Source organism: Elephas maximus, chromosome 11 (genome assembly GCF_024166365.1).
Source record: "Elephas maximus indicus isolate mEleMax1 chromosome 11, mEleMax1 primary haplotype, whole genome shotgun sequence".
Lineage (NCBI taxonomy): Eukaryota > Metazoa > Chordata > Mammalia > Proboscidea > Elephantidae > Elephas > Elephas maximus.
Window position 1 is genome coordinate 42585923 of NC_064829.1, and position 14462 is coordinate 42600384.

Below are 14462 nucleotides of genomic sequence, written 5' to 3' on the forward strand. Positions count from 1 at the left end.
CTACCCACAATCCTGAGAAGAAGCTCTAGGTGCAATGGGAAAAACCTAGGCTTGCAGTCCTAAGGCTGTAAATCTATTTTTGTCTCTGCCATTCACTAGCTCTCAGACTTTGGGTAACTCAATTATCCCCTCTGAGCTTCAGTTTCCTAATCTGTGGAATGGGAATCTCACACAGTTATTAGGAGGACTGAGTGAAATATTTGGGGTTAAAGTGCTTTATACTGCAAATTGCTTACATAAATATGAGATACTATCATTCCTACCCCTGCATTGTTAGGAACATGAAATAAAACAATTGGATGTTAAAGTGTCTTAAACACTGTCGATTATATACAAATGTGGGGTTATATTATTATGGTGGACCTCCCACCACAGAAGAGTGTCTGGCTTCTCAGAGGTGAGGGGGGCAGCCTGTGCAGTAGAGCCAAGAAGAGCCTATTCCCTACAAAACTCTCTATCCAACTGCACACCTCCAGTCCCCTACCCTGCTGTGATCTGGCTCCTGGGTAGCCTGCTCAGGGACCGGCCTTGGAAAGGAAACACAGGAGAGGTTGCCAGGGAAGCAGCCCTCTGGGCATCTGGCACCACCTGTCTCTTCTGAGGGACCCTTCACCAGCCATAGCCCACTGTGGTTTCTGCAGCTCTGGGTAGTCAGAACAGTGGGCTCAGACACCAGCCTTACTACTCTCTAGCTCCATTTCCTGAGTGATCCGTTTTAGCTTCTGAGCCTTAAGATCCACAAGTGCACAATTTTCCCTGCATAGCACAAACGGTTAAGTGCTCAGCTATTAACTGAAAGATTGGTGGTTCAAATCCACTCAGAGGTGCCTTGGAAGAAAGGCCTGGCAATCTACTTCCAAAATATCATAAAAATATCATAGCCGTTGAAAACTCTATGGAGTGCAGTTCTACTGTGACACACATGGGGTCGCCATGAGTTGGAATCGACTCAATGGCAACTGGTTTACCTTATAGGTTGGTGGAGAGAAATCAGTGAGATACCATATATAAAAACCCTTTGTACATTGTGACCTACAACTAAAATGTGAGGTTTTTATTTGCATGGGAAGCTGAGGGGTGTGGTGGTAGCTCAGAAGCAGCCACTTTCATTGTAACGGGACTGAGCTGCTAAAGTCTGCTGGGGAAAACCAGATCCCTTCTTGAGCGGGCTGAGGAAAGCAGGATGCAAAACATCACAGCCATGCAAATTTCCCTCCCTTGGGCCTGGATGGACAATTACAAGGTACTGTTGAGTGTGAAAGAATGGAATCCTCAGCCCACTGGGCACCTCATGAGTTATTTTCTGTGCTCTGCTCTTTTTTGCTTCGTTTTTAGTTCTGGGTTTTTCTCAAGCTATAGATTTTACTTTTGTGTGGTGCTGGGCCCTGGAGAGCTAACAGCATGGCATTCTACAGGATTGATATTGTGTGTTTTAACCGTAAGCAGCTAAGCCCACAGCAAAGATCTAAACTGAATATTCCAGAGCAGGGCTCTAGTGGTGCATGTCGGGGAGTTCGAAGGGGTTTATGATGAAGCTCTGGGCAAGAGGCCTCACTCCATCTGGCCAGACCCAGCAGCCCGCAGTGAAATTGATGTGAACAACTAACTGATCTATCATCTGTGCACCTGAGGGACTCGTCGCATTTTCTTACTCATGTGTGACTGACTTCCTTTGTTATCTAATTATTAAAACAGGAAGCATGTTTCCAAGAAGACTTGTTGTACAAAGCCTTAAAATTCAATGTGTGCCAGTGTCAGAATGGTCTTTTGTCAATGACTATCGTGCAGAGATAAATGGCTGTTAGTTGTTTTCTACTTTTATCCGTATTCTTTTTTAAGTTCTAGTATTTCTGTCCTGTGAGAATACAGCTTTTTCACAGGTGAAGAGAAGGGCATTTCCTGCAGGAAGCAGTGGCCCACAATTAAAATCCATGATTTCCTTTTCTCTTCCCAATTTGAATCCCTGAATTAAGGGTAATTTGACGAAATCCACTTTTACTGTAACATAGGGATTAAACAATTTACGACTTTGTTGGAGTCTTATTTGAGGTTTAATATGCTTCATTAATATGCATGTCATAATTTAAATCGTGAATTATCCTCTAAAGATGTGTCAGACAGACGGTTTGAAAATTTAGGATGCACAGAAACCACTTCCAACCCAGTCTCTTAGTTCATATTTAAAACCTTCTCTTTAATATCTTTTTATTATATGTAGAACTTCCTTCGAGGAGAAAATATGTACACCTTGTAATTATCTCTGTTTAACAATAGCTTCATTATCTAGGCACACATGTCATCTATTACAGAAGAGTGCAGTACTACTATTCTTAAACTTCAATATTTAACCAAAGCTCGAGATTGTATAGAATAAGGTCCTAAATTATCAGTACCTTCAACCCAGGTTTTAAGTTTACCATCGCAATTATCTGGGATTCCTTCCTGCTTTGGAATTTCATTGTCACTGTTTTTGCTTTACATTTGACTGAGACATTGGGAGGGTATATGACAATTCTTGGGAAAACAAATTAACGATTTGCATTGTCTTTCCAGACCCAAGGGGCAGGCTCTCCTCGTTCCTCTCCCAGCCACACCATCAGCAGACCAATCCCCATGCCCATCCGGTCAGCATCTGCCTGCTCCACCCCGACGCACGCTCCTCAGGACTCTCTCACTGGGGTCGGGGGAGATGTACAAGAGGCATTTGCACAAAGTAAGTGGCTTAATTTTGTTGTTGTTGTTGGGTTCTACTTTTATGTGGAAAATAAGTCACTGAGGTGTATTGATTGGTTGAGAGTTATCAGAGCTATACAGAGTGTCTTCTAGTGTATTCCATGGCTTTCTCAGAAACTCCCCTACCCTAATCTGTTCCTCACTTTACATTCTTACCTTCCTTCTGTTGCCCTGCCTCATTTTTCTGTGAGTGTTCGCTAAAAAAAAAAATATGTATATGTTGTCCCCGAGTTGATTCCAACTCATAAAAACCAGTTACCCTCCAGTTGATTTTGACCCTATAGTACAGAGTAGAACTGCCCTATAGGGTTTCCAAGGAGGGGCTGATGGATTGGAACTGCTGACCTTTTGATTAGGAGCTTTGGCTCCTAACCACTGAGCCACTAGGGATCTGAACTTTGCTGAGGCCTGGAAATCCTCCCACCACTCTCCCAGGCAACTTTATAAATGTTACCTGTTTTAAAATTCTGAAATACCTTATTTCCTACTATCTTCTCTTTATATGAAACTGTAGACCAAGACTGAACAGCCCTAGATTTTTAGTCACGAGGTGAGATAGACAAACTTTTAGTCATTTTACAGCATCACTGTTCTGATGCCCTGAAGAGTCGAATCCTTGCCTATGTATAACGGAGCTACAAGGTTGACCTCGATGTTGAGGGGAGGAGCATAAAGAGTGATGGAAGATGACACAATGCGTTCTCCCCCGACCGCCTCTTCCATTTTCACACTGCTGGGGTACCCCAATCCAGTGACTTTATTAATTTGGAAGGAAATGTTAACACTTTTTAGAACCTTTTCTTGCCACCACTTTTTAAATTTATTAAGAAAAAAAAAAAGCTTCCTCCAGACCCTCACCCCTCCAGTCTCATTCCTAGAAGTTTGGTCCTTACCAATTTTTTGCTTATGTATAGATAGACGTGTACAAGTGTATGTTTATAGACACATATCCTTTATTTTCATACAAATAAGATCAGGAATTGCATTTCGATCTGTAATTTGTGTTTTCTTTGAATTAGTAATATGCCATGAACATCTGTCCTGGTCTTCACATATAAATCTAAGGAAAGGAGGTACATATGTGATGTGATGACCACTTTTAAGGCAAAAAGGATCATCAACAAAGTCAAAAGATAAATAGACTTGAGAAAACCATTTCCAGCAGAGATGAATAAGAGAAAGATATCCCCCAAACAAAACTAAGTGAAAGATACGAACACACACACACACGCGCACACACACACACACCCAGTGCCGTCGAGTCAATTCCGACTCATAGCGACCCTATAGGACAGAATAGAACTGCCCCACAGAGTTTCTAAGGAATGCCTGGCAGACTTGAACTGCTGACCCTTTGGTTTGCAGCCGTAGCACTTAACTACCACGCCACCAGGGTTTCCAAGGAACAGACAGAAGAAGAAATATAAATTGACAATGAAGATATGAACAGAGATATTCAATCTCACAAATAATTGTAGAAATACAAATTTTAATAAAGATCACTTTTTGCCTAGCAGATGAAAAAAAAAATTTTTAATGTAATATCAATAATATATAGGGATAGCAAGAGTGTGAGGAAATAGACCTTCTCATCCATTGTGTGTGGGGAAAGGAGTGTTAACAAGTTTTAAAGGGCGAGAATGATGAACCCCTTAGTCTGTTATGAGGGAAAGGGCTGTTTGTTCTTAGGACTGAATGTGATCCAAGAGTTTTTAATGGAAATTACAAAATAACTTTGTTTTTTAATTTTTAGAGGGAAAAAGTCTTTTCCCTAAATCACATTTTAAATAAATCTGCAGTATTTTAAATCATTTGAACTTCTATTATAATTAATGTTTTACTTGCTTTTAATTTTTTAATTTAATTATACCTATTATTAGTTTCTTTATTATTATTTTCTGAGAAATGACAGAAGAGACTGGTTTATAAGCATAAAAAGTTCAATGTTACATAAATTTATTTGTACATTAGTTATCTGAAATCTCAAACCCTTTATTCTAAAGTTATTATGGCGATTAGCCCTCAGCACCATCTCCACCTTGCCCCACTCCCATGCCGGCCCACAAATACCCATTTAATCTTTAGTGTACCTAAAACATAGTAATAATCCCTCTCTTCTATAGAGAAACATATTCTAAGTTTCAATACAGGGTACGAAACCAAAAAAAAAAAAAAAGCCTATTGCCATCGAGTCGATTCCAACTCATAGCTAGCTACCCTATAGGACACAGTAGAATTACCCCTTAGGGATTCAAACTGCCGACCTTTTGGTTGGCAGCCAAGCTCTTAACCACTGTGCCACCAGGACTCCAAGACATATATATATGCCATGTCTTGGCAGCAGGAACAAGAATGCTTCAGCCTTTTCCCTAAAAAAAAAAAAGATCCATACTCTGGGTTATTTGGTACACAGGTTTCCCCATTCCTAAAACCAAACCAGTTGCCACCAAGTCAGTTCCAAGTCGTGGCAATCCATGTGTGTCAGAGTAGAACTGCCCCATAGGGTTTTCAATGGCTGATTTTTCAAGTGACTGATTTTTCAGAAGTAGATCACCAGGCCTTTCTTCCAAGGTGCCTTTGGGTAGATTCAAACTTCCAACTTTTTGGTTAGTGGTTAAGTGCTATACGGCACAGCTGTTCTGGCAAAACCAGACATTTTATCTGTGTGGGTTTTTCCTAAGTGGGATGATCACACATAATGTCTTACCCAGGACCATCCCTGTTTGTCCTGTGTGACACCGTCTTATTAATCCTGCCCCCTTCTAATGCTCAAAACTGCCCCTGTGCACCAGTGTTCATTGTAGCATTCATCACAATAGCCAAAAGATGGAAACAACCCAAGTGTCCATCAACAGGTGGATAAACAAAATGTGGTATGTCTATACAGTTGAGTATTAGTTAGTCATAAAGAGAAATGAAGTTCTGATGTATAAGGTGATATAGCTAAACCTTGAAAACATAATGCTGAGTGAGATAAGTCAGACACAAAAGGTCAAATATTGTATGATCTCACTTACATGAAAAATATCTAGAATAGGCAAATGCAGAGAGACAAAAGTTTAATTGTGGTTACCGGGGCTGAGGAGAGGGAGAAATAGGCAGTTATTACTTAAGGAGAACTGAGTTTCTATTTGGAGTAATGAAAATATTTGAAAATGGATAGTGATGTAGATTGCACAACATGGCGGATGTAATTAATTTCACTGAATTATAATTTTAAAATGGTTAAAATGGCAGCTCTTTGTTATAACTATTGTACCACAATAATTGTTTTAATTGCCCTGATTTGGACACAAATTGTATGTACACCTCTCATTAGCCATCTCATCTGACCTAGGGGTCACTGTCCTAAGCATGGTGTATTTTGTTCAGGAAGAGAATAAAAGCACTTCTGAGGAGAAGTCTTACAAGTTTTCTTGTTTTAGGATGTCAGTGGAAATGATAACAAGCAATATGATAATTTAGAAAAAAGGAAGAGCTTTGATTTTTTTTATTGTTATTTCTCCATAAGGTTCAAGAAGAAATTTAAGGAACGATTTGCTGGTGGCAGCAGACTCCATCACTAACACCATGTCCTCCCTTGTGAAAGAGCTAAATTCTGGTGAGTCCCCAGCCCCCCTCAGCTGTCTGCTTGTTGCAGAGGGAGCCATGAATGGGGGGGCCTCTACAGGAAACCTGCTTGTTGTCATATGTAAAACGACTTATTAAATTAAAGGTCTCTGTGACATTGTGTTGGTGTATTCTGATTTTGTAGTAATGTTTATATTTTGCTGATTGGACGACTATTAATATGTGCTCAATGCAGAAAGTTAGGAAAACACAGAAAATAATAAAGAAAAATATTAAAATCAATCTATAATTCTAGGATCCAAAGACGGTCTCTGTTAACTTTTTTGTGTGTTTACTTCCTTGTATATCTAAAAATCTATGTATAAATTACTGTGTAGATATAAAACAGCATTGAAATTCAGGGGTGTATGTCTGTATATATATACTTCTGCATCTTTCATTTTATCTCGGTATATGATTTTCCCATGCTGAAAGCTTGGCAGTTTAAGTCCACCCAGAGGCACCTTGGAAGAAAGGCCTGGAGATCTGTTTCCAAAAAAAAACAGCCTTTGAAAACCCTATGGAGTGCAGTTCTACTCTGACACACATTAGGACCACCATGAGTCAGAGTCAATTCAATGGCAACTGATGGTGGTGGAGATAGATCTTATCCCCTTCGTGCTCCAATTATTTTCTGCTTTGGATTTTTTCGTTGATACTATGTGTATTCATTAATAGAAGCATTCTGAATCACTGAGTGTGTCTGAATTTTTGGTAGGTAGTATGGATTTTTTTTCTTGCCGCCTTCTACAAGCCTACCCCAAGTGTTTAGTGGTACATATGAAGTACCGCTAGTTATTCCCCAGAATCCCCACCAGGGCCTATTGGTACGGATGTGTAACAAATAAAAATTTTCAAAATTTTTACTTTTCTTACCAAAACTTCAGACATCTCATAGAATACCCTGTAAAAATAGTAATTCACAGCACACGCTTGTTTGTTTGGTTTCAAACAGTCCTAAAGGCCCTGCGTTACAATAACATGTACTGTCAGTGGTGCAGCAGCTTCCCAATAAACCTTGAGGCAGAAAAAGTACTTGGTCCCTAGAGGTACCCGTAAGCATGGAAGGGGTTATATTGCTGTCATAGATTGAATTATGTCCCCCCAAAAATGTGCGTATCAATTTGGCTAGGCCATGATTCCCAGTATTGGGTGATTTTCCTATATGCTGTAGATCCTGCCTCTGACGTTAATGAGGGCAGATGGGCAGCAGTGGTGATAGTGAGGCAGGACTCAATGTACAAGATTAGATTGTGTCTTGAGGCAATCTCTTTGAGATATGAAAGAGAGAAGCAAGCAGAGAGACAGGGAGACCTCATACCATCAAGAAAGGAGCACAGGGAGGAAAGTGCATCCTTTGGACCTGGGGTCCCTGCCCAGAGAAGCTCCTAGTCCGGGGGAAGATTGATGAGAAGGCTGACAGAGAGAGAAAGCCTTTCCCTGGAGCTGACGCCCTGAATTTGGACGTTTAGCCAATTTTACCGTGAGAGGATAAATTTCTCTTTGTTAAAGCCATCCACTTGTGGTATTTCTCTTATGGCAGCACAAGATGACTAAGACAATTACTATTGTTCTATTTGGAGTACAATTACATTGTTTCCAGATTTTCACGATTACAGTATTCTTTGATGAACTTATTCAGGCACAAATTTTTCCTGAATTTTCTGAATACTCTCTTAGGATACTTAGCCAGATATCATGAGCCTAAATTTTAATTGGACTTTGTTGTTTTACATTGATTTGAAAAGGTATTCGTACACTAGTTTCTGAGGGTGTGATTTTAACTAAATGCAGTTAGTGGAAATGATGACTGTTATTGATGGGCATTCTCAGGGCATCACAGTCAGAAGACGGAGTATAGTAGAAAGGGTATTTGTTTTGTATTTTTAAGTTGTAAGTTCAAATATTACCTCTAAGGTAGATTCTCTCCTGGCTCCCAGGCCCCTGTAGGCTTGTGCCATCTCTCCATTGTACTCCACATAGCCCTGGAAGACAGGAGAAAGTGCAGGGACAGAGATGGGGCCTTAGAACAAGAATGATCTGAATTCAATGCCTTCCATGTATTATCTGTGTGGCCACGTACAGGGTATTAACCTCTCTGAGCCCCAGATAGGAGTCCTGGTGGCGCAATGGTTAAGCAATCAGCCGCTGACCAAAAGGTCAGCAGTTCAAAGCCACCAGCCCCTCTGCAGGAGAAAGATGTGGCAGTCTGCTCCCACAAAGATATACAGTCATGGAAACCTTATGGGGCAGCTCTGCTCTGTCCTGTAGGGTTGCTATGAGTCAGAATTGGCTCAACAGCAACAGGTTTTTGAGCCCCAGATCTTTTATCTCCAGAAAGGGACAATAATATAAGCCTAACTGACTTGGGCTGAATATGAGATAATGTATAAAAACCACCTGACACACAAAGCAAGCGTTCAGTAGCTAGTAAGTGTGTGTACATGTGTGCATGTGTGTGTATGTGAGTTTATGTGCTTAGGAAGCAGAAGCATTTGGTTCACTTCCTAGCTTGGCATGGATGAGTTTTGATACCTCGCACTGCAGTTCCTCCATCTGTACAGTGAGAGCAGCAATAGCAATCCCAGGCCTCTGGGGTTAAGTGAGGATGAAACAAGATGGCATATGTGAAGCATGTCACACAGGGCGTGGTTGCTTTAAGTGCCGGGTCCACCCCCCAAACTGTTGCATATCTACTAAATAACAATATCTCCATTGAAACAGATGATCTACTTTGGGGATTCTTATTTGCCAGAGATCTTCAAAGTAGTGAATCAGAAACAGTTAAACAGTTGCAGAGTTCTTCTACATCTTTCCCTTCGTTTTGGGAATATTCAGCATTGCATAATGTTCTGGATATGTACATCTTTCCTGTACATTTTCTCCTTTTCCACCAAACAACAACCATGTGGAAAGAGTAAGGCTGGTGTTATCCCATTTAATAAAGTGAGGGGAGGATGGTTAAGAGACCTGCCTGAGGGGAAGCCCTGGGCAGTGCCAGAGCCCTGGTTTTAGCCAGACATACAGCCACAACAGCCCCAAGTCAAGCCAGAGAAAGCCAACACCTACAACACATAAAGGCAGTTTCTGCTAAAAACAGGAGCCATTATTAACTGTTCTTTGATCACAGGGCTTTGTAAATAGCCCTCGGGATTTTCTGATTCGCCTTGTGATTTAAGATGGTTTACTTCCTAATCGCAGTACATTTACCTGTTTCCATCCTTTCGCTTTGTTTGTATTTCTCTTTACTGCATTTGTATTTGTTTTTCTCACATCACGAAAAGGACAAAATTTTTAATGCATAAACAATTGCTTTGGCCATTTGTTCTCTATTCATATCTCTTTCTCTAGGTATCTTGTTCCTAGGCCTGAATCCCTTGCTAAATCACTTTTATTTCCTGGTTTTTTGTTTGTTTGTTTGTTTTTGTTTGTTTGTTTTTTAAGTTTAAGATTGGGAGTGTAGATTTTTAAATCTGGATTTCTTCATTAAATGACAGTGGGACTGCCACAATACCTAGTCTTTTTGGCCTTCTCCAGTATGTATTACCTTTGGAAGGGCAAAAAGAAGAATACTATTCTAGAGGTACAACTTCCTTTCTGTTAACATGCTTGTTTCAATTCTAAGGCTGTTGGAAGCAGCATTTCCTCTTGTTGAAATAAATAAATGAGGATCAGGAAAAAGCCACCTCTGATTGGCATCATGATCCAAAGTGACACGATGCTGACGTTATTTTCCAGAGTCACGTACTAATTTAAAATAAAAAAAAAAATTTTTTTTTTTTGTCCCTGTTAATTTGGAATGTATGGTCCATTGAAGGGGACTAAACTGAAATTTATCTTTGCAATATCTCTGAAGAACGATTTTCCAAGAAAACCGAAAGGGTAAAATTGAAGAAAACTCTTTCTCCTACTAATACCATACCGAGTTTTAAACATCTTTATGGCATAAATATACAAATAAATATCTTACTGATTAATAAATCTCTGATATTCCTTCAAACAGACATCACAAGATATTTATCTAGCAAGACCGTAGTCATATAATGAGATTACAACAACTATAAGAAATAAAATCTGAATATCCCAAAAGAAAAAAAATCCTGGATTTAAATTTTTTAAAGTCTCTATAATTTTATAATTAGAATTAAATTAATTCAAAATTGTTGCTGTTATTTCAGATTAAGAATTACCAAATAGGATAAAATAACAGTAGTTAGTACATTATAAATAATGGTGTATACCCACTGCCCTAGCAAATGATGACTGAAAACTTATTCTTTTTATAGAAATCTCAAGTACTGTTGCTTTATTCTTTTGTGATTCTTTAAAATATTAAGTAAATATTTTATTGTTGCATGTTCAGTATTTCCTAACTGAGAGTAATATTAAACAAAAGTAATGATGACTTTACTGAAGACTTTTCTGGAGGGGAAAAAAATGGAAGCTTTAATAAGTGAAACCTGTTATTAAGAGACAAAAATTTTTCATAATATTTCTAAGGTGTAAAAGAAAGTGCTATATACCAAATGATGTTATAGTAATTCATATCAGTGTCAATTCTCATTTAGAAAAAATAAACATTTATTTGACTTATGTGCTATAACTGATAAATATCATATACAGCACAGGTTATGTTATGGTATGTCCAGCCCTTTTTTTGCAGATTATAAAACTCTAATGAGCCATTCTTTATTTCTTCAATTCTGTGTGATAGAGGTGGGAAGTGAAACGGAGAGTAATGTGGATTCTGAATTTGCAAGGACTCAGTTTGAGGATCTGGTTCCATCGCCAACCTCTGAAAAGGCTTTTCTCGCACAAATCCACGCCCGAAAACCTGGGTACATTCACAGCGGAGCCACCACAAGTACCATGCGCAGTGACATGTGAGTATCCTTTCTTGGAGCTGTTTTCTAGTAACAGAAAGATCTGTTGGGAGCAATAAGGAAAATTAAAACACGGTTGCTTAGTCCTATATTCTGGAAAGGGATCATGCAGTTTCCCTGTCTGTCAGAAGAGGTAGAAGGGCACTGCCTTTAAACTTGGCATTTCTACTTTTCCCTCCTACGATTTCCAGGGAGTATCAGTAACTTAGAAGCCCTGGTGGTGCAGTGTTTAAGAGCTCAGCTGCTAACCAAAAGGTTGGCAGCTTGAATCCACCAGCCGCTCCTTGGAAACCATATGGGGCAGTTCTACTCTGTTCTGTAGGGTCACTATGGGTTGAAATCGACTTGGCGGCAACAAGTATCAATAACTTAAACCCACCAGTGGCTATTGGGAACCTGGTTCACCGAAGGTACCGCACTAGATATACACAGAATAATATAACAATTGCTACCCGCCTTAGAGGAAGGAGCCCTGGTGGTATGGTGGTAAAGCAGTCAACTGCTAACCGAAAGGTCAGCAGTTCCAACCCATCAGCTACTCAGCAATGTAAAGATGTGGCAGTCTGCTTCTGGAAAGATTACAGCCATGGAAACCCTATGATCAGTTCCGCTCTGTCCTATAGGGTTGCTACGAGACTCGACAGCAACAGGTTTGATTTTCTGGTTTGCTTTCAAGGAACTCACAGAATAGTTCAGAAGATAAGTCATCCTGCCCTGTGAATTTGCCATCCCACTGATGGTACAATACACACTTGTCTGTACTTAAAGAATCCCGTTATGCTGGAGAGGCCTTTTTTCAGCACAGATGTAAACAACACAATATGAGCACTCAGAATTGAAATAAAGCTGCCTAGGCGATGCAAAGGGAGCCCTGGTAGCACAGTGGTTAAGTGCTTGGCTGCTAACCAAAAGGTCTACAGTTTAAATCCATCAGCTGCTCCACGGGAGAAAGATGTGGCAGTCTGCTTCCATAAGATGTATAACCTTGGAAACCCTATTGGACAGTTCTGCTCTGTCATATGGGATCGCTGTGAGTCGAAATCAACTGGACAGTACCTAACAACAACATGTGTTGCAAATGGTTTGCAGTTGACTGCTAAGCTAGAAGCTGGTGGTCTGAACCCACCCGGTGGTACAGCAGAAGATAAGCCTGGTGATCTGCTTCTGTTAAGATTACCTCCAGAAAAAAAAAAAAAAAACCCTATGGAGCAGTTTCTTCTGTCTAATATATGGGGTCACTGTGAGTCAGAATCCACTCGACAGCAACCAACAACAGAATTGAAATAAATAAATGTATAAATCTCATTATAAAGTAATCCAATTTGGGTACCATTGAATAATTAATATTAAATACAACATGTTATAAACCTGACCCTTGAAAGAGTTATTGTGTAAAGATTTTCACCCTATTAGGTGAAAATCTGTACCTTGACTGAAGCCAGCAGAGTCAATGACATCCCCACTAGATTTTCTGTGATCCTAAGACAGCTCAGGAGCCCTGATGGTGCAGTGGCTAAGAGCTCAGCTGCTAACCAAAAGATCCACAGTTCAAATCCACCAGCCACTCCGTGGAAACCCTATGGGGCAGTCCTACTCTGTCCTATAGTGTCGCTATGAGTAGGAATCAACTCAATGGCAACAGGTTTGGCTTTTTTGGTGTGGATCAGCTAGAAGTCACCAGACAAGGAAACGAAAGCTGAGGAACAGACCTACAGACCCAGCTGGGGAGAGAAGAGGGAAAAGAGTAAAAGGAAGGAGTGGGCCTTTAGGAAAAAGAGGCCAACTACTTGAGAAAAAGTGGGCAGAGGCTGGAAAAAGGGACTGTTGAAGACTAAAAAACTACAGAAGGATGATAGAGCATGATGTGAAAAGTCCATCAGACTTGTCTTGAAAAATAAACTGCCTGTTTTAAACATCCAAAAGAAAAACTAACCAGAGGCCTCTCTGATGTTTTGGCTCTCAACCCATGTAGTGAGTAAAAGATCAGTAATAATGTGAAATTATAAATAGATCTGGCTTGAAAGCCAGCTGCAAAGGGGCACAGCGTAAGATCAAAACAAAATAGTCATAATGTAATTTAAAATGGCAGTATGTTCTGCTTTTAATTTTAGTTGGCGTTCTTTTCCTCTCCTCTATTTTTTTTTATAATTTAGGCTTTGTTACTTGTTATTCAAAATGGTGAATTAGTTGTCATCTGTTTTGTCTGGTAAATACATATCTATTTCACTTTTTATAATTAAGCATGTACATGGTGGTTACCTAAAATCTCCTTGTTCTAATCATAAGATCCAAGGCTATGGCTTAAGCCGCCCCTCAGCTGGCCTTGGTGTGCTAAGCAGCAGTACCAGCCAAAACGCGGGCCCCAGGAGATGGGGAAGAAACCTTCACAGAGGCGTTGCAGACCCACTGAGGCCGGCCCCAAACCTCCAAAGATAACGAGAGCGTGTATATGGATATAAATAAACATGAACAATGACATTTAAGTTCCAGCCCAAAAACTTCTATTTGACTTCTCTTTTCATTTTAGAGGATATGTAGTATCTGTAAATATCTATGCTGTCCAAACATGCACTGTGTTTTACCCCAAGAATATTTTACTGATATAATTTAGGTGGTGAACCTTTGTTAAGTCCCATGAAGAGCTTTGCATACCCTGGGATAAATAGATGGTGTTACACATTAGTGAATGAGGTCATTCTTATTTATTTCATCATAGAGTTGGACAATTTAAATGGATCATTTAGATTCAGAGATAATATAAATATTTAAGATCAAAAGCTATGGGTTAGAGAATTAGCCTTTCTGGTATAGACTAGCTAATATTCTGAGACTCAATTCTATTATAAAAAATAAAGTGTGTATGTATGTGTGTGTAAGATAAAGAGAGTTAAATTATGAACAAATGTCCTTAATTACGATTTCACTACAAGGCTCATTCCACTTATTCCAAGTGTTCTTGGGTTCGATAAAAGAAAGCCCCCACATTGAGAAAACTTTATATCCCCTCAAAAGACAAGCCTGCTTTTTATTAAATTTGAAAATCATTTAAAAGACCCACCAATCCCTGTAAACTGTAAAAAAAAAAAAAAAGATATCCAATTAGCATCAGACTGCCATAGAAAAATTGCATATGAGAATACCTTGATTGTATATTTCTCGTAACTGCCAAAGTTTTTTTAACCATTTCCCATAGGTAAAAGAAGCCTATAGGCATGGAAGTGTACTGAACAACTAATG

At 39.6% G+C, this 14462-nt stretch overlaps 1 protein-coding gene across 12 annotated transcripts in view; it reads left to right on the forward strand.

Moving 5' to 3' along the window:
- DTNA (dystrobrevin alpha) overlaps nucleotides 1–14462 on the forward strand; it is a 451514-nt gene that overhangs the window by 427794 nt on the left and 9258 nt on the right. For all 12 annotated transcript variants that reach the window (XM_049901507.1, XM_049901509.1, XM_049901502.1 and 9 more), the window contains 3 exons: nucleotides 2554–2713; nucleotides 6245–6334; nucleotides 11057–11225. In XM_049901507.1, coding sequence (XP_049757464.1) covers nucleotides 2554–2713; nucleotides 6245–6334; nucleotides 11057–11225 — 419 coding nt within the window. The remainder of the gene's footprint in view (nucleotides 1–2553; nucleotides 2714–6244; nucleotides 6335–11056; nucleotides 11226–14462) is intronic.